Source organism: Acinonyx jubatus, chromosome E2 (genome assembly GCF_027475565.1).
Source record: "Acinonyx jubatus isolate Ajub_Pintada_27869175 chromosome E2, VMU_Ajub_asm_v1.0, whole genome shotgun sequence".
Classification (NCBI taxonomy): domain Eukaryota; kingdom Metazoa; phylum Chordata; class Mammalia; order Carnivora; family Felidae; genus Acinonyx; species Acinonyx jubatus.
In genome coordinates this window covers 46,557,786-46,581,890 of record NC_069396.1, presented here as the reverse complement: position 1 = coordinate 46,581,890, position 24,105 = coordinate 46,557,786, and the positions used below count along the sequence as shown (strand labels likewise).

The 24,105-nt window shown below is 57.7% G+C and overlaps 3 protein-coding genes and 1 non-coding gene across 9 annotated transcripts; 2 read left to right on the top strand and 2 right to left on the bottom strand.

Annotated features, from left to right (window-relative positions):
- The first annotated feature begins 158 nt into the window (after positions 1-158).
- On the top strand, positions 159-3,319 carry RPS16 (ribosomal protein S16). Its single transcript, XM_015077525.3, has 5 exons — positions 159-319; positions 456-557; positions 2,730-2,826; positions 2,933-2,980; positions 3,110-3,319. Exons 1-5 carry the CDS (start codon positions 272-274, stop codon positions 3,253-3,255), a joined length of 441 nt encoding a protein of 146 aa, XP_014933011.1. The 5' UTR covers positions 159-271; the 3' UTR covers positions 3,256-3,319.
- Positions 3,320-7,139: 3,820 nt separating this feature from the next.
- Positions 7,140-17,846, bottom strand: PLEKHG2 (pleckstrin homology and RhoGEF domain containing G2). Of its 6 annotated transcripts, none has more exons than XM_053211350.1 (19): positions 16,869-17,845; positions 16,089-16,233; positions 15,004-15,272; positions 14,822-14,922; positions 13,970-14,036; positions 13,819-13,865; positions 13,428-13,578; positions 12,995-13,132; positions 12,627-12,827; positions 12,078-12,170; positions 11,904-11,990; positions 11,038-11,071; positions 10,844-10,945; positions 10,678-10,725; positions 10,560-10,598; positions 10,379-10,395; positions 10,095-10,271; positions 9,061-9,988; positions 7,140-8,981 (listed from the first exon to the last, which is right to left on the bottom strand). In XM_053211350.1, exons 2-19 carry the CDS (start codon positions 16,195-16,197, stop codon positions 7,357-7,359), a joined length of 4,233 nt encoding a protein of 1,410 aa, XP_053067325.1. In that variant the 5' UTR covers positions 16,198-16,233; positions 16,869-17,845; the 3' UTR covers positions 7,140-7,356. The 6 variants fall into 6 exon arrangements, with proteins under 6 accessions (XP_053067325.1, XP_053067326.1, XP_053067327.1 ...); XM_053211351.1 differs by having other exon boundaries at positions 16,131-16,233; XM_053211352.1 differs by having other exon boundaries at positions 16,131-16,218.
- A 190-nt stretch (positions 17,847-18,036) lies between these two features.
- TRNAI-UAU (transfer RNA isoleucine (anticodon UAU)) lies at positions 18,037-18,129 on the top strand. Its single transcript is given in 2 exon segments — positions 18,037-18,074; positions 18,094-18,129. It is a non-coding gene; the product is annotated as a tRNA-Ile (tRNA).
- Positions 18,130-21,007: 2,878 nt separating this feature from the next.
- ZFP36 (ZFP36 ring finger protein) lies at positions 21,008-23,673 on the bottom strand. Its single transcript, XM_027044652.2, has 2 exons — positions 23,517-23,673; positions 21,008-22,686 (listed from the first exon to the last, which is right to left on the bottom strand). Exons 1-2 carry the CDS (start codon positions 23,538-23,540, stop codon positions 21,733-21,735), a joined length of 978 nt encoding a protein of 325 aa, XP_026900453.1. The 5' UTR covers positions 23,541-23,673; the 3' UTR covers positions 21,008-21,732.
- Positions 23,674-24,105: the final 432 nt, after the last annotated feature.

Sequence of the window (24,105 nt, the reverse complement as noted above, 5' to 3'; positions counted from 1 at the left end):
CCTCGCTCTACTTCCGCGACTGCACCCGGCACATTTCAGGCCCCGCCCCTTCCACTCACGGGTCCCTCCTCCTCCGCTCGGGGGCCCACCTTCCCGCCGCGAATCCGAAGTCCCGCCCCTGGCTACAATAGGAGCCGTAAAGCTCTCTCCCGTCGCGACGCAGCACTCAAAGCGCCTGCGCAGACCCTGAAAAGCGGCCGGGGTGGCCCCGCACTTTCCTTTTCCGGTTGCGGCGCCGCGCGGTGAGGATCTCTTGTCTACGTTTGCAGCCATGCCGTCCAAGGGTCCTTTGCAGTCTGTGCAGGTCTTCGGCCGCAAGGTGGGCTGGGCGCCCGATGGGAGGGGCGGAGGGAGGCCGGGGTCTGCAGAGGCCTGTGGGCAGGGTTCTAGGGTCCACATGGGAGCCGGGGGCCGAAGCTCACGTGGTTCCGCTGTTTCTCCCTCGCTTTCCACAGAAGACGGCTACAGCCGTGGCGCATTGCAAACGGGGCAACGGCCTCATCAAGGTGAATGGACGGCCCTTGGAGATGATCGAGCCGCGCACGCTGCAATACAAGGTGCTGGGATTGAGGGTGGGCGTTTGGGTTGAGTAGGGGGGCTCTGGAGAGATATATTTAAGTGGATTCCTGGAAGTGGTTTTGGGAGGCTGAGGGATCTGGTATCAACAACGGGTTGTATAGAAGGGGGAGTTGGGGGCAGAGAAAATGGGGCATTTGGAGATGGAGCTGTTTTCGGAGGTTTCAGATATTGTGCTAAAAGCTTGAGTTGAGAGTGAAAACGTGGACGTTGCAGATTAAGAGGATGGTTTCAAAAGTGGGATATGGAAGCTCAGTGACAGTTGGGGACCCAATGGCAAGAGGAGTTTGTGTGGCAAGTTGATGGGGTCGTGTATTCTGTATACAGTCTAACGTTTGTTTTAACTGGTAGAGTGTGTATATGTTTTTCGAGAACAGGAATTAATTTGTTAAAAGATACGGCCTAAAGGTAGGGTTTGGACATTGTAGGTGCTTAAAAAGCATTGGGAGAACAGGACCAGAATTTCTGTTTGTTGTGCTTTGCTGTGAAAGGGGTTCCTTGCCTGCTTGTTTCTGTTTTGGCCTCGGTTTTTTCAGCTCAGAATGGAATGAGTGGAGTCTGTTTTTTGCCTGTTTTACCTGTGTTGTTATCTGAGGCATGTAACCTCTTTTTTTTTTTTTCCCCTTGGGTCATCCATAAAATGGGGATCATTTCTCCCTTGAAGGGTTGTTGTGAGGGTATGTTAGATTGTCCGGGTAAACTTCTTGGCATGTATGAGAATGCATTTGATTCTTCTTTAAATTTTGTTGCTTTGTATTTCATTTTTATTTTAATTTTTTTTGACAGTTTTATTTATTTTTGAGAGTGCAAGCGGGGGAGGGGCAGAGAGGGGGACAGAAGATCTGAAGCAGGCTCTGCCCTGACAGGAGAGAGCACGATGTGGGACTCAAACTCAGGAACTGTGAGATCATGACCTGAGCCAAAGTCTGACACAACCGACTGAGCCACTCAGGCACCCTCTAATTTAATTTTTTAAATTTTAGTGTAGTTGACACGCAATGATATGTTTCTGGTGTACAATGTAGCGATAAGAGTGTCACTTTTAAATTTTTTTTTTTTAACTTTTATTTATTTTTGAGACAGAGAGAGACAGAGCATGAACGGGGGAGGGTCAGAGAGAGGGAGACACAGAATCTGAAACAGGCTCCAGGCTCTGAGCTGTCAGCACAGAGCCCGACGCGGGGCTCGAACTCACGGACCGCGAGATCATGACCTGAGCCGAAGTCGGCCGCTCAACCGACTGAGCCACCCAGGCGCCCCAGAGTGTCACTTTTAAACGTGAAGAATAATATGCGTTCCAGGCTTAGAATGTCATATGACAGTGTCTGAGATCTTTTTTGTGTAGCAGATACCAAGTGCTGTGGTTTACTCTTCTCGATTGTCAGTTTTATGAAGGTTTTGTTATGTAACCGGTGTTGGGTGTTGGGGACCCAGCAGTGACCCAGGTGACCCCAGGCCCTGCCCTTATAAAGCTCCGAGTCTAGTGGAGGAGGCAGACTGGTCCCAGTATCAGACCCTGCTCCAAGGGTAGTCAGGGCTAGGATGGGGGAGCCCAGAGAAGGCATCTGGCTCGAACCTGGGTGGGAGGATAAGTACAGGCTTCGTGGGGGGGGCGGGGGGGAGGGTCGGAGGGATGGGCTGGGGGAGGTGGAGATGGGAATCTGTGAGCTGAGAGCTAAGACCTAAAGTAGGTAAAATAAAAGATTCTGGGCACGTGCAAAAGGTGTAGAGCTGGTAAGGGGAGAGCAGGGCACACGGGTAGTGTAGTTGTAATTTGGAAATGTGAGGCTCAAAGGGCTGGGTGGAGAGCCCAAGGGAGGGAAATCCAGAGAAAGCACCTGACATGGCCCAGGAGTGGTTTTTCACTGTTCCAGGCAGGTATGGTGGCTGTAGGGGTTTTCCTTGTTGAGCTAAAGTGCCAGAACTGGTCCTGGAGATGGGGACTCTGAGGCCCAGAGGGACACAGATGGGAGGGCCCAGCTCGGGTTCCCTTCAGCAGTCTGTCATCTGTCTTCAAATCGTCCCTGCTCTCCTAGCCGTGCAGAGAGGTCCGCGATGGCAGAAGCTACTTGGAGAGAAGTAGGGTGCTCGGTGCGGTGGCTCAGCTGCCCAGCCTGTGATCTAAAATCCTGTCATGTCCCTTGTTCCTCCAGCTACTGGAACCTGTTCTGCTTCTGGGCAAGGAGCGGTTTGCTGGGGTGGACATCCGAGTCCGAGTGAAGGGTGGCGGTCACGTAGCCCAGATTTATGGTGAGTCGCCGGAACAGGGCATACGGTGGGAGGTGGCTCTGAGAGCAAAGCCCTACTCTCGGGGCTTCCCAAAGCTGATACGTCCTTTTGTGTGTCGTCTTCACAGCAATTCGCCAGTCCATCTCCAAAGCCCTGGTGGCCTATTACCAGAAATGTGAGTAAGAATGGCTCCTTCCCATTGGGTGGGTGGCAGGCAAGTGGAGGACCAGCCCCGCATTTAGCCCCAGAGACCAGGAGGGTGCTTCCAGGGTTGTCTCAATCTTCACTCTCCTCTCATCCCCAGATGTGGATGAGGCTTCCAAGAAGGAGATCAAAGACATCCTCATCCAGTACGACCGGACCCTGCTGGTAGCTGATCCCCGGCGCTGCGAATCCAAAAAGTTTGGTGGTCCTGGTGCCCGTGCTCGTTACCAGAAATCCTACCGATAAACCAATTGTGAGGATTAGGGTTCACCTTTATAATAAACAATTGTCATGGGACTTCAGGTTTCAAGGACTGTGCTGTGGTCGTTTTGTGGTGGGTCTTTGACTAAAAGAAATGCGAGAAACAGCCCGGCTCACTGCCGGTCTGGATTGTAAGGCTTTCCAGCGTTTTCAGAAGACACCACGCCTGGGTTAGTGTGGGTGGGTGGGGAGGCAGGGGTGGGGGGGCAAGCTTGAGACCCAGTCTCCCCGCGCTTGTAGTAGAGTCCAGCGTGTGGGCACCATGGAGGCGGGGTGGTTCTAGGCCATTGGTTGTGTGGGGTGTCCTCATGAGTTTTTTTTTTAGTCCTTTTGCTGCTATTGTGATAGCGTGTCAGGGAGTAGCGGGGAAATGTGTAAGATCAGTAAACATTAATAGAAACTTGGGTGCAGCCTGAAGTCAACTAGTAGGGCCGTGATTGGATTGGGAAGGGATCTTTCCTAATGCCAGTCTGTAGGTAGATAGACTCGAGATGTGGGAGGGGTGGGATCCTTCTGACTGGCTTCATCCTTCAGGATGTCAATACTACCTCCCGGGGAAGGGCCCCCTGTGGCCTCTTGAAAGCAGGTCCCGGTTACACTCATTGCAGCAATTGCCTTTACTGGGCTCAGAATGTGGGTCTGAGGACTTGTTCATCTGTTGTGCCTGCCACGTAGTAAGAGCCAACATATTGTAGGCTCTCCATTGCTACCACTGGGCTACACGGTATTTCCATTGTTGAAAGTTCTGTGGACAGCACTGGTGTATGTTTAAGGAAGCAAAATGTTACTTGTGGATTCAGTTACTTTTGGTTTTCCCTCCCCATTTTTACAGTGAAGCTAATGAGCTTCATTGGGTGGGAAGGGCATCTCTGCCCCATCAGCCCTTGCAGCCAGCCTGGACACCTCAGCCATCTGTCCCCAGGCAGGGTCCCACATACTCCCCCTGCTGAGGGTACTGGTGAGAACAGCGTATGGCATCTGGACATTGATGGAGAGGGGAAAATTTTAACAATTTTTTCATGAAAGAAGGAACTTGAAATTTATTGACCAGTTGTCTTTTCGGTATGTGCCCCACTCCATCTAGTAGTCACGTGCAGCTGGCAAACTGGGCAGCGCAGATGAGAGAACGCTGCCGTCATTGAGGAAAATTGGACTGGACGCGGCACCGATGTGTGGGGAGCATATGCAAATAGCGTTTCTTACAGATGGACGGTGTGGTTGATTGGTACCAACCAAGCGCCAGGCTAAGCATTATTAGGTATACTTGACGACATCCTCGTGAGGTGGCTGACAGGCTGGTGTCTAAATGTTAGGTAAGAAGATTAGCCTAGTGGCCATGTAACTGCAGCTCATCAAGTTTAAATTGCAGCTGTAGCTAACGGGTTTGGATGGCATTAACCTAAATGTCCTGGAGAGGGCAGGAGGCCACTACCCTTGCACTTTGAGCCTGATCGGTGGCTCTAAAGACGGCTGGGCTTACAGTGGACGAGCAAGGAAGGTGTTCCTGAGGAGGTGTCGGAGCTGGGGCTGTGAAGCAGGTAGGAGTCAGGCAGGTGGGAGTAATGGAGGGGGGCGGTCAAGGGTCAGGTGGGGCTTAAGCAATCCTGGTGTCCCTGGTTTCCTACAGCGTTCAGAGACCCCCTTACAAGACTCCTGGCTCCCTGCCAGAGGCACAGCTGGGATGCATCTTGCATCTGGAAATGCTAAGGGGGCTCGCCTCTCTTTCCCCACTTCAGGCTTTGGAGGAGACTGCCCCTTTCTCCCTCCCTGCCGCCTCCTCAAATACCGGGAATTCCGGCGCCACTGGGAGCCCAGGCCAGGCTGAGAACTTTCCTTCAGCTGGGAATGTGCAGCTGGGGGTGGAGGAGGGGAGGGCCAGAGTCCTGACCCTGGCGAGGCTGCGGTGCAGTAGGCCCAGGCCACTCAGCCCAGGCCCTAGTGTATGGCCCAGTAACCATCCAGTAAATAAATACCAGAAGCCAGCAGCTAATACTGAGCCAGGCTCTGTTTGGGATACTTTACTCTGCCAAGAATCACCTAGAGCCCCTGGTGCACTAGGCTGCAAGCCCTGTTCTGGTAGGGAAGGGTTTTCTTGAACCAGGCCTGGTACAGGATAGACACTCAACAGCTCAGAGCATGGACTCGGGCTACGTGGTGTGGATCTGAGTTCCAACTCTGTCCCTTAGCAATGCGACTGAGCAAATCCCTTATTCTCTCTATGCCTCTGTTTCCTCATCTCCACAATGAGGATCAGAAACCATGCTTGTGGCACACGGGCGGCTCACTTGGTTAAGCATGTGACTCTTGATCTCAGCTCAGATCATGATCTGGTTCGTCGGTTCGAGCCCTGTGTCGGGGTCCACATTGACAGTGCGGAACCGGCTTGGGACACTGACTTCCTCTGCTCTCTCTCAAAATAAAAAAAATATATAAAAACTTAAAGAAACCATCCTCGTGTGCCTTTTAGAGATGAGGATTCAGAGTGAATGAGTTCACATAAAGTGACTAATGCCTGAGCTATGCAGTTAGCACTCCATAAATTTCCACTTTTTTTGTTAGCTGATTGTTAAAACTTCCGATTCCTAGGCTCCTGCCCTGGAGGTTCTGATTCCATAGGTTGGGACTATTGGGGAATCTGTTAATTTGAACAATGCCCCGATGAGTCAGGCTCAGATACATTTGGGAAATGAGGATATGCTCACTGTATCTTTCCAATGATCTTACAAGGCAGGTACTGTTGTCCTCGTACAATTGAGAAAACCCAGACTCCCAAGGGAGGTTATACACCAACTGGAAAAGTCAGGACTTGGAACTCAGCTAGGACACTGAAGCCGTAGGGAATTCCAGGAAAAAATAAATAAGACAATGTGCAAAAGCACAAGAGGTTTAGCATTCAACGAACAAAGCTAGTATTCCAAAGAAACTGCTTAACTTAGGCAGCTCGCTGGGCATGCCATTGCTGGGAGGGGGCAGAAGGATTCTAACATAAAAGTCTTTGTCTCTGACCTGAATTTCTTTTTTGGGGGGTGTGGGGGCACGCCGAGGCACTCCAGAGGCCCCAAACTAGAGCGAGGGGGTGAAGAGATCCAGTGTGTGTAGGTGGGCACAAGAATTGGAACATTCATGACGTTGGGGAGTGGTTGTCCAGAGAACTCAGATGTGGAACAGACTTCCAGAATCCCAAACACATTCATTCTGGTGTCCGCATGGACTGGGCTCTGAAACTCTGTAGTCCCAAGACCCAGTATGATCTAAGGAGGGATGGGATGGTGATAGAGAACGTTGGATGGTTGCCCTGCTGGATTAGATGGTTGGGTGAATGAGACGTAGGAGCGGCTGGAGGTGACATTATGAAGGGACAGATGGATGGAGAGGCTGGTTGGAGAAAACAGGTGGGATAATGGAGGAATGGACTGGTGTTAGAAAGGATACTAGATGGCATAGGGGTAGGGTGATGATGAATAGGATAGAGACGGTTAAATAAAGCATGCTGTATGGATTGGGAGATGGACAGGCAGACGGGAGGAGAGGGCTGGGGAGACAACTGGATGGACAGACCCAGGGATAGCTGAGCAGAAGAGAGGACAGAACGCATGAACTGGATAAATCGCGGAGGGAACGGACTTCTACATCTGCCTGGGACAGAGCTGCTTAACTTGGCTTTCCTGGATGGCATCAAGCCGTTCATAAACTCTCCGAAACAGCACACACCAAACTCTAATGGGTGGTTGTCAGCAACGCTCAAAGAAGTTTGAGATTCCCCCCCACCCCGTACTGAGCCACGGATTCGTGCTGTGTCAGACCTTCCCATTCGTGGTCTGGTCCTCCCCCACTGCCTCCGGAATGGGAAAAGATACAGAACTTCAAAATATGAATGAACAAAATATTAATGACAACCCCTTCCCCCATCCCTGTTGAGTTAATCAAGGTAAGTAAGGAGAGCCATTTGCCAAAGCAGATCCCAGTTGCTGGAAAGCTGCGGCAATTTTTACACCTTTGTTCAGTGTCTGGACATCTGGGTGAAGTTCTGAGGGTCTGTGGCATCTGGTTGAAGTCCTTGCTTTTCAAGAAGTCTGATATCCTGGCTCACATGTGGAAAGGGGCATCAGGAGCCCCCTGGGCCCTACGAAGGCCCACAGATTCCTGGGTGGGGGCCAAGAGAGCAGGATGGTTTAACCTGACTTGGGCCTTGGCTGGCCGTAGCCGCCCACCGCCCCCGACATGGATGTTGACCGTGGTGGCATAGCTGAGCCTCCTGGCTGGGGGTGGTGGGGGCTGGGGCTGGGGTGGTGGTGAAGGTGCCCGCGATGCCGGGGCAGAGGAGGACCAGGGGCCCCAGGAGGCTGGGGGAACTTCTCCCCCAGGCCCTTGTCTCCGAGCGAGGCTTTGGCTGATGTAGGACGCTGCCAGGTATCTTGAGAGGGCAGCTGCACTGGGACCCAGGAGCTGACGGGTTGGAGGAGGGGGACTGTGGGGTGGGGTCAACTCTGAAGACTCTGACCGGGCGACCTGAGACACCGGGTGGCCTCCTGGTTTGGAGAAAACCACGGTGGTTGGAACCGGGATGGGTAACAGGCCCTGACTGTCCCGAGAGCCTTCCTGCTCAGGCAAAGCGGTCGCAGCTGGAACATGAGTGTCCGTGAGGCTCTTCTGCTCCAACAAAGGTGTAAGTTTTTGGACGTGGAGGTCTGTGAAGCTTTGTTCCTGAAGCAGAGGTGCAGCAGATAGCCCCTGGACGTCTGGGAGGCCTCCCTGCTTGGGCAAAGGCGGGAGGGCTTGGAGGGCTTGGGCCTGGGTGTCCGTGAGGCCTTGTTGCCGGGGCAAAGGTGCGGCAGCTGGGACATTCGGGTTCTGGGACAAGGACAGTGGGGCGTCGGCTGGGATCTGACGGTCTAGGCAGCTTCCGTGTGCAGGCACAGCTGAGGTACCCGGAACCTGAATGTCTGAGAGGTCTTGGGGCAGAGGCAGTGGGGCGTTGGCTGGGGTCTGGTGGCTTAGGCGGCCTCCGTACGCAGGCCCAGGTGAAGTACCTGGGACCTGAACGTCTGGGAGGTCATGCTGCAAGGGCAGTGGAGTGTTGCCTGGGATCTGATGGTCCGGGCTGCTTCCGGGCGTAAGCAAAGTGTTGACGGCTTGCTCACAAACAGCAGCTGGGAACTGAACATCCCCGGAACCGCCTTGCTTCGTTGACAGGGTGGTGGTTGGGCTCTGGCTTTGTAGGTGGCCTTCTTTCTTGAGCACAGGAGTGGTGGCTAAACCCATGGCATCAGAACCACGTCCCTGCTTGGGTACAGCTGGGCTGGTCGGAACCTCAATGTCCATGTGGCCTCTGTGCTCAGGCAAAGGCGTGGTAGCTGGAACTTGGGTTTCCAGGTGGCCTTCTTGATCAGGTAAAGTTGTAGCTGGAACCTGATCGTGTGCGGGGTCTTCTTGCTCGGGCAAGGGTGTGGGGGCTCCAGCCACACTCTGTATCTTCCAGAGGCCTCCTTGCCCAGGCAAAGGGGTAGCAGCTGGAACCTGGATGCTCAGACGGTCTTGCTCAGGCAAATTTGAAACATTTAGACCCTGGCCACCCAGGCAGCCTCCCTGCTTAGACAAAGGTGTGGCAGCTTGAACCCGGGTGGCGGGACCCAGAGGGACAGATTCCTGGGCACACGTCAGCGGGAAGGCCAGCTCACATACCAGCACGTGTCCAAAGGCAGGCAGGGGCCCTGTGTGCACAGAAAGAACGGAGTCAGGACCGCGATCTCAGTGTGGGCGGTCTCTGCTGACCACACACCCGGACCTCACCTGGCTCGGCCTGCTCACGGGGCAGGGAGGGGGACAGCTGCGGCTGGGCCAGAGCACGGGGCCGGCGGCGGGGCGCGTTGGCCGACGCCCAGGTCTCTGCCCGCTGCATCTGCTGGATCCGCTCGCTGTAAAGCCGGGCCAGCTCTCGCACTCGGGAAGCTGTCCTCTCCGAACTCGGGGCTCCCGCCTTCCCACTCCCGCCACCTCCACCCAGATCGGAGTCTTCCAGGATGAGCAGTGGCTCTGGGAAACCGGGCCGGGTCAGCTGCCCCTGCTCCAGTGCCTGCCAGGCGCTCCGGATTTCTGAACAAGAGCGGAATCCCAGCTCATCTGAGAATCCCTGGTCTCGGGTGACATCCTGGGACTGGAAATCTGGGAAGGATTCCCCTTCCTCAGGATCCTGCTGCCCTACCCTGCGCCGCCCAGAGGACCGCTCTCCTTTGGTGGAACTGCTTCCGGGAAACGGTTCTCTCCCCGTGGCTAGAGCCTCATCGGGCTCCCGCAGAGCTCCCTGAAGCCAGGAATCACAGGGAAGGGCGGGAGTGCTGGGAAGGCTAGGAATGTCAGGGACACTAGGTATGGATGGAAGGCAGGGCATTTCAAAAACACTGGAAATGTCAGGGAGGCTGGGAAGGTGGGGAATCTTGGGAATTTCAGACAGGCTGGGAATTTCAGGGAGGTTGGGTACGTCTGGACTTTTGGTACGGCTGGGAACGTCGGGAATTTCAGCCGCACTGGAACTTTCGAGCCCTTCTAGCACATGGAGTGGGGAAGGCTCCCGTTCATCCAACTCCAGCTCTTCCTCCTCTTCCTCTTCTGAAGAGTCCCGGCTGGGAAGGGCTTGGAATGTGAGGGCTTCACTGTCGCCTGGCACCTGGGAGTCTCCAGGGAACGTGGCGATGTCGTGGGGGGGCAGCTGTAGTGGGCACTGGGGAAGAGGCCAAAGATACCATGGTGGGCTGGCCCTCCGGCCCCCCGGGCTGTGCCTGACCGAGCTAAATCCCAAGGATGCCCTGATGTGACACCCAGCTCACCCCTGGATCCCGGAGGCCTCTTTGGTTCAGCAGTTCCAGGATCTCCTCCGTGATTGAGGTCCCGGAGGGTTCCAGCGTGGGGGGGCCAGTGTCCTCTAGGTCCTCAGGGGGTCCGGAAGCTGGAGCTGGTGGCTGAGGCTCCAAGGGGGGGTAGAGCTCCCCCTCACTGCCAGCATGCTGTGAGCAAGGAAAGAGGATGGAGGGCAAGAGTCGAGGGCCGCCCATCTCTTCCTCCCAGACTCAGGAGTCCGGGTCCCCAGACCCTGTGCTAGGGTATTTCTTACCTTGAGTCTAGGCTTAGCTGGGATGGAGAGATGAGAAAAAGAAGAGTGAGATGCAGAATCTGGATGATTCCTTACAGCCGATCCGCTGCCCCTATCAGCCCTCCCCCACGCACATGGGGCATCTCTCGGGAAGAGATAGACAGAGAGGCATGGACCCGGCCGGGCTAGGGTGGCCACTTACCATTCTGTGCAAACATAACATACGGGTCCTTTACTGGCTCTGGGGAGAGGACACAGGAACGTCAGGGGCCCAGCTCCCCCCGCGTTCTCTCGTCAACTTTCAGGTGGAGGACACTCACCAGACTGTCTGCGGCCACGGCGGGTAGCAGAGGGTCCTGGAGACGGAGCTGTGGGACAGGCAGAGGAGAACCCCACGATGAGCCCAGCTCCAGGCTGGAGGGGGCAGGCCGGGGGTACAATTCCTGGGGGAGAAGCGGGGGAACCTCAGGGTTTCATCTTCTTTACCTGTGTTCCTTCGTCCAGGGGTGAAATTTCTAGCATCCCGAGGTCGGGGAGACCCAAGAGGGGGTGTCGGGGGCTCTGGGATGGGCTTACTTTTAGGAGCACCTGCGGAGAGACATTGGGAACCCCGTGATCTACTTTCCCTTGGAAGTCATCCTCCTACTTCCACATCCTCCCAACCCAAGGCCCCAACTCACAGTGCAGGCTGTTTTCAAGGAGAACTTGCTTTGCCTGAAAGAGACCAGGGTGAGGGGCTGTGTCGCTGGGGGCTGCCTCTGAGCGCCCCAGTCACAGTCCTATTAACGGATGCTACTCCGTATGAGGCACGTCACACGACTGGTGATTATTAGTAGTCCCCACCGGTGTGCGAACTCGGTGCTCTGACTCCTCCAGGTGAGGAAACCGAGGCCAGAGAGGTAGCGTCACTTGCCCAAAGTCACACAGCAGCGACGTGTTGGAGCTGGGATTCAAACCCAGGCAGGAATTTATTTTTATCTACTTGTTTTTCTAAAGAGTTGGCATCCGTCTTACTTACTTTTTTAACGTTTTATTTATTTTTGAGAGAGGGGCGCCTGGGTGGCTCAGTCGGTTGAGCAACCGACTTCCGGCTCAGGGCATGATCTCATGGTTTGTGAGTTCGAGCCCCGTGTCGGGCTCTGTGCTGACAGCTCGGAGCCTGGAGCCCGCTTCGGATTCTGTGCCTCCCTCGCTCTCTGCCCCTCCCCCACTCATGCTCTGTCTCAGAAATAAGTGAACGTTAAAAAAAATACTTTTGAGAGAGTGCAAGTGGGGGAGGGGCAGAGAGACGGGGACAGAGGATCCCGTGAAGGCTCTGTCTTGACTGCAGCGAGCTCAATGTGGGACTCACACTCATGAACCGGGAGATCTGAAGTCAGATGCTTAACCGACTGAGCCACCCAGGTGCCCCCCTCCTTTTCTTTTCAAAATGCAACTTACTGATCACGGTCTAAGCGAGCCCCCTACACTCAGGGTCTCGTAGCACTACAGGAGGGGGGTGGTCCTCCAACATTCCGAAGCCCCTTGGATATGGCAGGAGCTGTACCTTGGCGGGGATGGAGGCGGGGTGGTTCTCAAAGAAAAGGCGCTGGAGACAGTGAATCCACAGCCTCTTCTCTTCTTGGTTCTTGGCCTGGGGGTGGGATAGGGAGTTGGGAGCCAGGTGGAAGGTCTGGGGGCTGAGGGGAACCCTGACCGCCCAGCCCCACCTTGCACTCACCTGGAGCAGGTGCCTGTGTTTGGGAATGGTCAGATCGGACACCTTGAACCCTAGAGGATCTCGAGGACTCTCGCTCACACTCAGGTTGCAGCACTGGGTAAAGGGGACAGAACGGGGCAGGGAGCTCAGAGCCCCGAGACTCAGTGTGTATCTGGGTTCCTACCTCCTAGAAAGATGTGCCCCATGAGGTTGTGGGGCGGGTCCCCTTACCCCCTGTGGAACCCCCCCACCAGGCTGGGCTCTGCTCTCCCTCACCAGTCTCTCGCCCTCATCTGGGTCCAGATGTGCTCCCCTCATGAAGACGCTTGCCTGGTGGGCAAATCCAGCCCCCCCGCCACCGGCCCTCACCTGTATCCTGATGCCCTCACCCTTCATTAAACTTCACCCCCATCCTTGGACTCAAGAAAACACGGCCCTCAAATTGAGGCTGGGTTGTCCCTCCTTGGCAGACCCCGCCTGCCCCCAGCTAGCCCGTAGGTACACAGGTGTAGGTATACAGAATACACCTTGCAGGTGACATCCTGGTCCTGCCCCCAACCCTGAACTCACGAAAATATGGCCCTTGTAGGTGTACTCCGGACCCCGGCGTTTGGCCACGAGCAGCATCCGTGAGAAGAGAAAGAGCAGCCTCTCGCCCCCTCGAAGTCGGGGGCCGCCCCCTCCGCCACCTCGGAACGCGCCCTCTAGCACCAGCTCCCCGAAAGCACTGAGCTCCGGGCCAGTCCAGCCGCCAAGCCGCCGCTGCACTTCCTGCCGGGCCCGCCAGGTGCGCAGGGCACAGGGGCGCACACACACACCAAGACCAGGAGGTTAGCAACAAGGCTGCACTACCCCAGCCCGTCCTCCGAGGCCACCCGCACCAAAGGCCCTCGTGCCCACTGCCCCCATCCAGCAGCCCCAGCCCACCCTGGGGTCACCTGGAGGCGCGCAGCATGCTCCTGCTTGCGTTTCATGTCATTGATGTACCAGGCGACCGCTGTCATGGACACAATGGCCTCCTCCACCATCTCACGGCCCCCGGCGCCCGGGCCCTCTGCCCAGTGCTTGCCTAGCTCCTGCCAGGCAGGCACCCAGGGAGGGAACAGAAACAAGAGAAAAGGATGGTAATGATAGGAGACAGATACCAAGGCAGCGACAGAGGTGGCGACCCAGAGGAGGACAGAGACAAACAGGCAGAGACAGAAAGAGGAATCAGCTGGAGCCAGTCCCCACTGGTGGCAAGAACTTGCCCCCGACTGCTGGCCCAGTTTCTAGGGACTTGTCCTGGGTCCACCCTGCAGCTGTACCACCGGGCGGTCAACGGCCAGGACCTTGCCCTCCCCGAGCAGCACCCCCAGGGCCACGGCTGACCTGCAACAGCAGATGGTACTTGAGGATGCGCTGAACAGGCTTCAGCAGGAAGCTCTGCAGGGGCAGCGAGTGGCGGAGCTGGGCCTGGCGCTCCTGCAGCCACAGGGCTGCGGGCGGGGACAGCGACAGCTCCCGGAGCAGGGCTAGGGAGCTGGGGGCGGGGCACAGGTCAGGGGGCTGGCAGCCCCCAGCGGGGAGGGCGCGGCGGGGCGTGGCCAGGGTTTCAGGGGCTGGCAGGGGTCAGGGGCAGCTTAGGGAGAGCTCAGTTAAGGTCATAGGCTGGCAGGGGCTGGAGCTGGATGGGTCGAGGTGGAGGGAGGTTGGCTGGCACATCAACTCAGCGGGCAAAGGCCTGGGGCCCAGCGGGGGCTCCTCACTCCTCACCCCTCACCTCGGGTAGTTCATGCAGTACAATGTGTAGATGTCAAAATCCTCACTCTGTGGGTGACACAGCAGTTAGGGAGACCTGAGGTCCCAACTCCCCGGGACCCCCCGCCTTACCCCAGCCCCATCCCGGACTGAGAGCCCCCACCCTGACTCACCCTTTGCACGAAGCACTCGGCAATGCCCCCTGCGCTGCTGCTGCCCTCCAGGTCCTCCAGGAGCTCACTGTGGGGGAGAGGGCGAGGTCAGGGACTGCCCTGTCCCCACAGCCCCCCGTGGGACGACTCCAGAAGGCTGGGGATTTGGTGGCTGCCAGGATCTCTCAAGGGGCTATCATATCCGAAGGGAGTCTTCTGATTGCTACGTGGGGAGATCACAACCCCGCTCAGACTTTGTCCATGGACAGCATCCCGTTCCTCAACCCCAAATCTTGTCACAGCTGCCATGAGCCTAGAGGTCTCGTGATATGACCCAGGGAGAGGGGTGTCATGGCCCTCAAAGCTGGGATCATCTTAAGAGGCTGCTGTGATCCTGAGATCTCGTCATGTCATCTCAGAGCTCCCGCAATAACGTGGAGATCGATCTCATCAAGACGCTCAGAGGGGTCATGATCCTTGGACACCAGCATCTTCCTCACTGGGTCCAGGCCAACCATCTGGTTTGTCTGGGACCGAGGGGTTTCTCGGGACGACGTGGTCACGCGAATGCTCACGCTATCATGATCTTTAGGCCCCCCACATGAGCCGTGGGTTCACCGTGATCTCAGACCTGACCTAGTGCTGAGACCCATCCCCGTACTTAGATCTCATCTGGGTTCTCGGGCTCCTATCCAACTCTGCCTCCACCACTCTGGTTCCTTCACTCCCCATCATGATCCCTGCCCAATGTCACTACCTCCCATGTACCAGCCTGGAGAGGGGGTCGTGGGACTCCAAGGTTTAGGTTAGGATACAGCCCGCCTCCCCTAGCCCTACCAGCTGGTGCCCCTGCCCGTCCCTCCCGCCTCTGACCTGCTGAACTCGTAGATGTCCTCGATGTTGGCAAATAGTATGCCCACCTGCTCCGTGCTCAGCCCTAAGACCCCGCCATCCAGCAGAGGACCCAGGTAGTCCTGTGGGGATGACTGGGGTTATGGGGGGCGGTGGAGGGCTGGCCTGGGTCCCCACTGTGCTCGGGTACCCGCCTGCCTCACCTCCACAATGCTGCGAAGGTCCCGGACATAGGCCCGCTCTGTCTCCACGATCTCGCGAGCCACTCGCTCTAGCCTCGAGGGTTTGGCGGAACCCGGAGTCCCCACAGGTGACAGATGCAGGCGGATGGGGGGTCCTGGAAGGGGCTCTGGCCTAGAGGCTGAGCAGGCTGGGGCGGGCCCTGGAGCCGGGTCCCCCTCGGAGCCCACCGTGCTCAGGGATGTGGAGCTCCCAGAACCTCGGGGGGAGGCCATGGCAGGGGTTGCAGGGGCTGCCAGGGGTGAGAAGCAGGAGATCAGGCCGTCTCCCCAGCTGAGTGAGTGCAGCCCTACACTCACCCACCCCAGGTCAACATCTGCCCCTCCCCTCCTCCCAGGGCTCCCTTCTTCTCTTGCCACTGCACTGCCTTGGTCCTGTCCTGTTCTCTCCCATCAGGATCTTCTCTGGGCTTCGACCTCCACTTTTCTAATCCACCTCCGTGTGTCAGCCTGGGAGATCTTTATTAATTTGCCCGTTTGACCCTGTCACTTTAAGTATAACCCCTTCATGCCCTCAGGAGAAAGTCCAAACTCCTCAGATCCACACTGCCCTATGCAACGTGGCCATCAGAGACTTTTCCAGTCTGTTCTCTTCCCACAGACACACCACTTCTCACACTCCAGACTCCAGTTGTATTCGGCTGCCTTCAGTTACTTAAAAACACAGCCTTCTCTCACCTCTGCACATACTTTTCCCTCTGTGTGGAATACTCTTCCTTGCTTTTCCCAACTCATTGCTGCTTATCTTTTAATTCTATTATGTCTCCTCCTCCAGGAAGCCTCCATTGAGTTCCCATACTGGGCTCCCACAGTGAGAGGAAAGGGCTATCACCCCCACCCCCACCCAGGCTTGACCGCTGGACTCTGGGTGTCCGCCTCCGGACTGTCACCATTTAGGGATGGTTCCATCTGCCCCACCAGACTTGGGAACTCTGTGTAGGCAGAGCTGGGACTGTCTTGGTCACCCTATGTGGCCAGCACTGGGCCAGCCAGTGTCTTGAATGAAGGAACAAATGCCCAGCAAGCTCCACCCTCCCTTGGACTCTCACCTGTCTGGGTCTCACACACAGCTGCGCAGTCACACACTTCACCTGTGGGGCCACGGCCAAGGCTAGGGCTGGGTTTGGACAGGCTCGGTCCGCGGGCTCCCTCGGGCATGGCTGAGTGGCTCAGCGGCTTCTGCGGAAAGACCCCCTTCTCGGATATCAGGACCCCATCGGCTTCCCCACCGCCCACGCTCACAGATTAGGCCAGAGAATTAGGAGTGTGATCTAAGTCCAGGAGGGACCGGAGAGTAAATAATGGGGCAGACAGAGGCATAGCGATAGAAAGAGGGGCACCAGGAGAGATAACACAGAGAAAAAGATGGAAAGGTTGAGACAAAGAAGAGTGAAGCTAGGAGTCTGGTCTGTCTGGGGCCGGAGGCTCAGGGATCCTGGGAACGTTTGGGCTCTGGCTGGAGCCGAGGGCGAGGGGCAGGGCTGGGAAAAGCCGTGGGCGGGAGGCCGGGAGGTCCCTGGGGAGGGCGGAGGAGGCTGGGGGACCGGATGCCAGGGTCCTGCAGACGGCTCCCTCCCCCGCCCAGGGCTGCGAGTTGGGGCGCTGGCCCTGAGCCCTCGACCCACTCCCCTCTCCAGCCAGTCCCTCCGCGATCCGCTTACTGTCCCCACCGCCTCAGCGAGGGTCCCCAGCGCCTTCCCACACCCTTTCAGACCCAAACTCCCGCCGGCGCCTCCGCTCGCCCCCCGCCGGCACGCCCCCTCATTGTTCAGCGGCAGCGGCGCCGCCCCCTCCCCCAGCCCGTCGGGGCCCCTCGCCTCCCCCCTCACCTCCCAGGGAGTCTCCAGCCCCGAGCCGAGGCTGCCGGATTCCTATTCAACCCTAGCACGGTCCCCGGGGAGACGCAAAGCCGGACTCCTGGGTCTCTGCAAGTCAGGGGCGTGAACTTCGGGCTCTCAGCCTCCGGGAACCAGAATCCGAGGTCTCTCGGAGAGTGGGATGCAGCGGTCCGAATCTCCTGGTCCTCTCAATGGGGGATGCTGGGAGTCTCGACTCTTGGGTCTCAGATGGGGTGCTGGGGACCCAAGTTCCTGAGTCTTCTAGATAGGGCCGTGGGGCGACCGGATTCCTGAGTTCCCCTAACTCTAGGAGCAGGGATTAAACCATCTCCAGGCGGGAGCGCAGGGGAGTCCCCAGTTCCTGGGTCCCCTGGAAGGAGTGGGCGTTTCAGCACCAAACAGACTGGCCGGGGTGCTGGGAGTCCGTTTGCCAAGTTCGGATGCTGGGCTCGGATATCTGGGAACCGTTGGAGGTAATCACCGATCTGGGATCCTAAGTTCTTTAAAACGGGGTGCAGAAAGCTCGGCCTCCAGGAACGCGCGGGGCTGACGTCCCAGACTCCCGGCTCCTCCAGGAGGGGGCGCTGGGCACCTGGATATCTGGGGTCCTTTAGCCTGGACGCGGGGTCCCGGGCTTCGGGGTCTCTCAGGGAGCGGTACACAGACTCGCGACGCCAGAGTCCACGACTTTGGACCCTTCGGGTTCTGGGATGAGTACCACGGGGCTCCGGCGGCGGCAGCGCCACATCTGTGGCGGGAGAGTCCGGTCCCAGCTGTGAGGTGGGGGGCGGTCGCCTAGGGCTTCCCCTCCCCCCCGAGCCGCCCCGGCGCACATCCTGTTCCCGCCCGCGGGGGGGAGGGGCTGCCTTCCGGCCAGCCAGTCGGTAAAGGGTTAAGACCCCTCCCCCCTGATTCTGAATATTCATAAGAAGGCGAGTCCCAGAAAGGCTACACCCCCACATTCCAAAAGCTTCTGACTTTTCCCTTTTACAGCAAGGGCCTTCAGGGCGTGAGAATCCGGAACTGGTAACGCACTTTCTCCCATTGGTCAACCGAACAATTCTTATTTGCATAAGCAGTAAAGGCGGAGCTGTCCAGCGGGGAGGGTCACGTGTCCAAAAGCGACTGAAGGACCTCGCGGCGCGAGGGTGCGGCCGGAGCTCCAGTGGCGCAATCGGTTAGCGCGCGGTACTTATACGACAGTGCGAGCGGAGCGATGCCGAGGTTGTGAGTTCGATCCTCACCTGGAGCACCTTTTTTTCTGTTACCAGCATTTTACAAATGTATACGTCTTGTTAAGTGAACTAAAACATCTCCATCACCACCGAGGGGAGCGAGCATTCGATCTTCGGAGCTTTTGGGTTAGAAAGACTCCTGGAACTAAGGCAGCTGCCCGGGAGTGTTCTGTACTGTGGGGAGGTGCCCTTTCCATCCTGGCCGCCAGAGGGTGCTATCGCCTCTTATATGCCTGCGAATTCAATTGGGTCTGCAAATCTCAGTTTAAGACTTCTGTAGACGTGTCGGGTTCTCCTCTGCAAACTGTCCAAGGCATTGCTTTTTCTCCTCCATCTTCTCTCTCTCTCTCTCTCTTTTTTTTCCAGTTTCATTGAGATATAATTGCCATATAACATTGTATTAGTCCAAAGTGTACATGATTCGATATATGTATAAATTGAGAAAAAGAGTTTAGTTGACATCAGTCACGTCACATATTTTTTTTCTCCTGTGTCTTGGATTTTTCACTTTCCCTTTTCCTCCCTCTTTCTGAGTTGGTTTGTTCCTTTCAACAAATACTAAACGTGCACTATGTGACTGACTCCTGTTTAGGGTTTAGGTGTGAGTGATAGAGCAGTGAACAAGACAAAGTCCCTGCCGTTGAGGATTTGACATTCTTAGCTGGAGAGACAAGTTTCTATAAACATGAAAACCAAGTATATTTTATATGTTCGGTGTGGGCTGCAGTAATAGTAGTCAAACACCATCTCACTCAGAAGGCATTTGAGCAGGAACCTAATGGAGGGGAGTAAGCCATAGGGATAACTGGGGAATATTTCAGGTAGCCATAGTAGCCTGTGCAAAGGCCCTGTGGCTGAAGCAGGTCAGGTATAATGGTGGAGCAGCTAGGAAGCCAGTGTGACTAGAGCAAGAGTAGCCAAAGGTAAGAGTCGGGCCACGTAGGCTGGTAAGGTCTTAGGACTTTGCCTTTTATGTGATGGGACTCTGACTCAGGTGTCAGGACAAGTTCCCTGTGGTTGTTTTGTTGGGGAGTGGGGAGAGACTGAGGGCAGGTCCTGGGCCAGGAAAGCAGGAAGGGACTGCTATGAAGGTTCAGGTGGGAGATGATGCTGGATAGGACCACGGTGGGGGCCACAGGAGACAGGTAGATATATTTAGAAGGTGAATCAGACAGAATTGCTGTTGGACTGGGGTGTGTTTGACAACGAAGAGTCAAGGGGACTCCCAGGTGTTTGGTACCGGTAGCTGCTGGTAGGGACCATTTTCTCAAATGAGGTTCGCTTTTGTTTTTACCAGCAGAGACTGTTTTTGCTAAGGCAGGGGCCAGAGATGTCAGTTTCTTGTACCTCAAGTGTCTGTAAATGTCTCCTCATGGCTTGTTCTTGCTCTCTGCCTCCCCACTGTCTTTGGGGCTCCGCATTTCTATATATATTTTTTCCAACCCTCTTCTAAGTTTGGGGATCTGAGCCCTTTCCCAAAACTGAGGCGGGGGGGGGGGGCAGCTTCCTGGAAGAGGAGATCAATGGTCAGGGCCTGCCAGTGTGCGAGGAGAGCGAGCCAAAGAGGAGGGCAAGAGGAGGGGAGGGGAGAAGGCAGAGGAGGGGAAGCGTCTGGAGAGGGAGAACCCTGACAGGAGACAGCAGAGGGGTGGGAGGATAGGTGGAACCGAGGCGACAAGGAGTGAGAGGCAAGGGGGGAAAGGGTGGAGAGGGCAGGAAGAGGGGAGAAGGGAGAGGAAGAGAACTGAAGGAAAGAGAAAAGGGGGTAAGGGACAGGGGGTGGGGGCTGGAAGGGGAACACAATAAAAAGGGGAGAGGAAGAGTCGGAGAGGGTGAGGGGGGAAGGGTGGCGCAGGAGGGTAAGGGTGGAGGAACTGACGGGGGGAGGGCGGGAGAGGAGAGGGAAGTGGGGATGGGGAGAGGAAAGCGGGGGGGGGGGGGAAGGGGTGGGGGGGCGGAGGCGGCGGCGGAAGGGGGGCGGGGCGCCGGCGCTGACGCGGGGCGGCTTCCGGGCTCGGGGCGGCCGGCTCCCCCGCCCCAGGGTGGTTCCCGCCGCCTGTTGCCTTGTATGGTCCGAGGACGCCGCTGTCCTCGGGGCCCCGCCCGACGCGGCCGCGACCCACACTCTTGGCCCGGCGAGCCCGACCCCCGGCTCGGCCCCGCCTGGAGCGCGGAACTTCGAGCTTCCGAGGACCTCCAAATGCCGAGTTCCCGCAATGCCGAACTTTTCGGGCCCCGTCGGGCCAAGACTCTGCAATTCCGAGGACCTGGGGGCCCGGAAAGCCAGAATGCTGCATTCTGGGATCCCGGAAAGTTTTCTGAGACGCCCAAGGGCCTCGAATTCTAAGTCGCCCAGACTACCTCTGAGATTCTGGAATCCTGAGGCTTTCGAGCTGCCTCCCCCAGGGGGTTCCGAAAGGCTGAGTCCCCCAGGCTCTCACGTCCTGGAACGCCGGGTAGTGGGATCCCAGGACGCCCCGACTTTCGGGACGCCCCCTCCCCCACTCGCCGCGCCCGGCCGCCCCCGTCCGCCCTGGGCTCGCGCCCCGGCACATTCCGTCCTCTCCGCCCCGCCCTCCTCCCTCGGCCCCGTGGGGACGGAAACATGCCGTCCCCGCCCGCGCCCGGCCGAGAGCCGGGTCGAGGAGCCCGGCTAGACGGGAACGCCTGCACCCCCGCTCCCCGGGAACTGGCTCTCCGAGTTCTTGAGGTGACCTCACCTGGCCCCGCCCTCTCAGGTGGATGGCCGGGCCAGGTGACGTCACTTCCTGCCAGGTAAGCGCCGCTGGCTGCTCAGTCGGCCGGGGTTTCGGTTGACCCGGTCTATCCCTAAAAAAGGTGCCCCGCCACCCTCCCCGCCCCTCTTACTGCTTCGAGACCGCACAAAATCCAGGATTCAAGTTTACACACAGATTCCTTTTATTTAAAAATTCCAAAAAACACAAAAATAAACTTTTAACAATATATATTACTTAATATATTATTATTATAGTATACTTATAACAATAATTATCCCATCTTTTCCAATATTACAAAAATGAAGAAGAAAAACACAAGGGAAGCAGACGACCCAATATATATAAATACTATAAAATCTATTAGAATAAATAAAGTCGTCATAAATAAAGGGCCCAATGGCTGGGGGGATGGGGCAGGGTGGGTGTTTGGCAATGGCTTTGGCTACTTGCTTTTGGAGGGAAATTTTGAGCACCAGGATTCCCCCTCAGGGGGAGGCTCCAGTCACCACCAGACAATGGAACCTCAGGGTCTAGGAGAAATGGGGAGGGGGGGGCAGTAGGAGCCTATTATTCACAGCATTGGGAAAGAGGGGCGGGTAGAGGGCTCACTGCCTTCCTCAAATCTGCTACATTTTTTTTTTTTTTTTACAGGACCCAGAAAACACTCCTGCCCCCAACACCATGAACACCGAGCTTGCACACTGGGGACCTGCCCCAGCGTGGGGTCAGGGGAGTGGGTTAATGCACTTTGGAAGTTGGGGGGGGGGAGGCTACTTGACTGAGTCCCCCAGTTCCCCACAGCCCCAGGGCCCCTGTGGAGCCCACAGCAAAACAGAAATGGCCCCCTTGAGATCCAGCTGATCTGTACCGGGCAGGCACTTCTCACTCAGAAACAGAGATTCGATTGAAGATGGGGAGGCGCCGGGGGGCTGCAGGTGGCTGAGGTGGCCCAAAAACCCCAGCCTCGAAGACGGGTGAGTCGGATCCCCCCAGGCTGCTGCCACTGCTGGCATATTCGTCAGGATCAGATCCCAGGGAGTGTGCAGAGGGGCTCCGAGCCAGGCCACCCAAGGGTCCCCAGACGCTACCCGGCGTAGCCCTTCGGCAGGAGGGGCAACAGGCTGGGGTGGGGTCCCTTCGGGCCACAGGGGTCCCAGGGGCAGCAGAGAAAGCAGAGGGTGAAAGCGGAAGGTCCCCAGGTGGTGGTGGTGGGGAGCTGGAGGGAGAGAAGGAGCATGAGGACAGGGAAGGGCCTGCCAGGCCTGCTGGTGGTGGTGATGGTCTGCGGCCGGAGGGCAGGCCTGAGAAGCTGATGCTCTGGCGAAGCACATGGGGGTGGCCTGGGACAGCCAGATCCTCGCTGGGGTTGTGGATGAAGTGGCAGCGTGAGCCGTAGGGGCAGCGGCCCTGGAGGTAGAACTTGTGGCAGAGTTCTGTCTTGTACTTGGGGTGGCGACTGGCCTGGCGCAGCTCGCCCAGACCGTGGGCAAACTGGCACTTAGCCCCATAGCGGCAGCGCCCGCTCTCTGAGAAGGTCCGACATAGCTCAGTCTTGTAGCGGGATGAGGTGGTGGGGGTCGCAGTAGGTGAGGTGGGTGAGGGTGACAGTTCAGGGCCTGGGCGGGGCGCCAGGGGTGCGAAGCCTGGGGGTGGCGGGACCCAGCCACAGCTTCGACCCTCCACCAGGCTGGTGGAGCGGCCAGGCAGACGGGCACCGACCCCAGCCGGACTGTTGTCGGGCGAGCTGAGGCTCCAGAGCCCGGAGGAGGCCCAGCCTGGGCTGGACTCAGTCTCTCCGTGGTCAGATGGCAGGTCAGGGCTCAGCGACAGGAGGCTCTGTGGGAACAGGGACCGGTTAAGACACCGAAAATGCTGGGTGACGCCCCACCACAGCTGCAGGGCACCTAAGAGCTTGCCAGTCCGGTTTGTGGGCTCCCGGCCCGAGCCCCACCTGCCCACGTTAAAACATGGGCTCCCGATTTGGAGGTTCTGAGTTTACTCGCGACGGAAGCCCCTCCCGAGGCACCCAGGCACTCCGGCTCCCCCGGCTGGATCAAGAGGAGACCCCAGCCTTCCCGAAGAGGACAGGCACGCCACTGTCCTCTCAGTTTTGAGCCTCTGGGCCTCTCGGGATCTGACCCCCGCGCCTCGGGTTCTCCAGTTTCACAACTGGAGGAGCAGGCAAACTTCACCCAGGCAGGGGCCGGGATCTCGTCGCTTTTCGAGTTCCCAGAGTTCCCCGCTGGGTCAAGGGGTGGAGAGACAGAAGTCGGCTTCCCCTCACCCCGAGACTCCAGCCCCAGAAACGCCTCCGCGCAAAACCGCGCCCTCAGCAACTACTAAGGGGGCAAAACCAGGTGTGGGGCCATTTCCGCCTCCAGACAGCCCTAGTGTGAGAAAAGTCTTCCACTTTTCCACCTCCAAGGGCCACCCCACCAATGTCTGGGCCGAGCCCCGAAAGTCGCAGGCTCCATTTCACCTCTAGAGGATCGCACAGGTCGGAGAAGGGAGGCAGGGCCCCCGGGCTGGAGTGTGAGGCTCTATGGAGCTCCAGTTTGAGAAAGGAGCCGGAGGTCCCGGGCCAGAGTTTTCGGCGCTGGAGAGCCCTAGCTTAAGAAGGGGGTCAGGCATGCGGACACCGGGGGTGCCGGTCGGCGGGGGCTCACCTCGTAGATGGCGGCGAGATCCATGGCGGCGCGAACGGCCGATGGGCTGAGAAGCCGGCCAAAAGTGGGAGCGCTGAAGTCAGGCTGCGGTTGGCTGGTGGAGCCGGTGTTTTTATAGACACGAAGTGAGGAGGCGGGGCCAGTGGGGCCCGCCCGGGTGGGTGGGGCCAGGAGGGGCGCTTCCCGGACGCGCGCCCCCAGCAAGGCCCGCCCGGCACCCCGCCGGGACGCGCGGGGAGGCGGGCCCGCGACCGGGCGGGGAGTGCCCGCGGTGGGGGGCGGGGGGAGGGGTGTCGGCCCAGTTTTCAAGGCTGGAGACTGAGGCGCGGAGAATCGAACTGAGCCGTGGTGGGGGCAGGGCTCCTGGGGGAATTGACCTGGGCAGGGGCCAAGAGGGCGTGCGCGGGAGAGACGGCCGGGGGGGGGGGGGGGGGGGCGGAGAGAGAGGCAGAGCGAGAAAGAGACAGAAATGGAGAGAGACCCGAAGAGAAAAACATAGAGACAGGGAGGGAGAGACACACACTGGGAGACGTACCACTGACAGGGTGAGACAGGGCAGGGAGAGGAGGATAAGTTGGGAGACAGAAAA